Source organism: Mandrillus leucophaeus, unplaced genomic scaffold, assembly GCF_000951045.1.
Source record: "Mandrillus leucophaeus isolate KB7577 unplaced genomic scaffold, Mleu.le_1.0 Scaffold230, whole genome shotgun sequence".
Taxonomy (NCBI): Eukaryota; Metazoa; Chordata; class Mammalia; order Primates; family Cercopithecidae; genus Mandrillus; species Mandrillus leucophaeus.
In genome coordinates this window covers 39,914-41,213 of record NW_012102366.1, presented here as the reverse complement: position 1 = coordinate 41,213, position 1,300 = coordinate 39,914, and the positions used below count along the sequence as shown (strand labels likewise).

At 41.1% G+C, this 1,300-nt stretch overlaps 1 protein-coding gene across 1 annotated transcript in view; it reads right to left on the bottom strand.

The window, feature by feature from the left end:
- Positions 1-414: 414 nt before the first annotated feature.
- The window catches only part of ADGRE2 (adhesion G protein-coupled receptor E2), a gene marked incomplete at its 5' end in the record, with an annotated part of 30,718 nt that continues 29,832 nt past the window's right edge, over positions 415-1,300 (bottom strand). The window contains one exon of the mRNA XM_011981808.1: positions 415-1,067. Coding sequence (XP_011837198.1) covers positions 1,059-1,067 — 9 coding nt within the window. The remainder of the gene's footprint in view (positions 1,068-1,300) is intronic.

Below are 1,300 nucleotides of genomic sequence, written 5' to 3'. Positions count from 1 at the left end.
AGAAAATCTTACTGAGGACTTCCTACCCTTGCTATTTACCTAAATGACTTCTCCTTAACTCCTATATCACCACCATGCTTGGCTAATTTTTAATGGTTTTTTTTGGATAGAGATGGGTCTCACTCTGTTGCCCACGCTGATCTCAAACTCCTGGGCTTGAGCCATCCTCCTCCCTCACCCTTCCAAAGTGCTAGGATTACAGGGCATGAACTGTGCCATACCCATCTTCGAAGTTTTATGGTCATGTAGAATCTCTATTCAAGGAAAGCAGATAACAGACAGGGGAAAGGGCATTTGCTTGGCACATTTAGGAGTTTTGCAGATCACTCCTTAGAAATGGAATTTGTTGCACATTCCTGATCTGAGAAACTTTAGAAATTTTTCTGCATGTTGGTGTGAAGATGAAAGAAGACGGTTTATAAAACAGTTTATACTTCAATTGCCTAGCAGTAGAAACTTGATTTCTGGGAATTTCAGCTTCTGAGTCAACTCTAGCTGCAAGAGCCAGTTCATTTTCCCCTAAAAGCTCCATGAAGGCAGAAGCCGTGTCTCTCTTGATCTATGTGTGAATAATCAATATTTTTCACATGACTAAATAATCAAACCCATAGAACTAGAGAACAACAACGAAAAAAATTAAGAAATCCAGATTGTGGTGTGAACATTCTAGCCCTTTCGGATGTTGTTGCTATGAAAGTCCTCTTAGGTTCATTTTCCTGCTTCATTTTAAGATCTGGAGGAGTCTTTGTAGGAAGGAGAGGCTGTGGGAGAACCTTCTACACCTTCATAAATATTGTGCTTCAGAGTGACCAAGATATGGGCCACAGTTGGCCATCTGTATGCTGAGAGTTTGCTGGGCACATTGTAGGGCATGGAAGAATTCCGGTTTCTGCAGGAATTGAATGCCAAGCACGCCTTCCATGACATCCTTCATATTGCTGACATGGTGAATTTCTTGAAACACACAGAACAAAGTCTTTTCTTTCCCCTCTAGATGGCTGAGATATTGTTCAGATTTTCCACGGGCAAAGAGGGAAGATCTTATTCAGAAGATTTTTCTAGTTAACCTGAAAAATATATATATATATATATATATATGTATATGTATATATATGTATATATTTTGTTGTTGAGACAGTTTCACTCTTGTCGCCTGGGCTGGAATGCAATAGCGTGGCCTCGACTCACTGCAACCTCCACTTCCTGGGTTCAAGTGATTCTCCTGCCTCAGCCTCCCAAGTACCCGGGATTACAGGCATGTGCCACCACGCCCGGCTAATTTTGTATTTTTAGTAGAGAC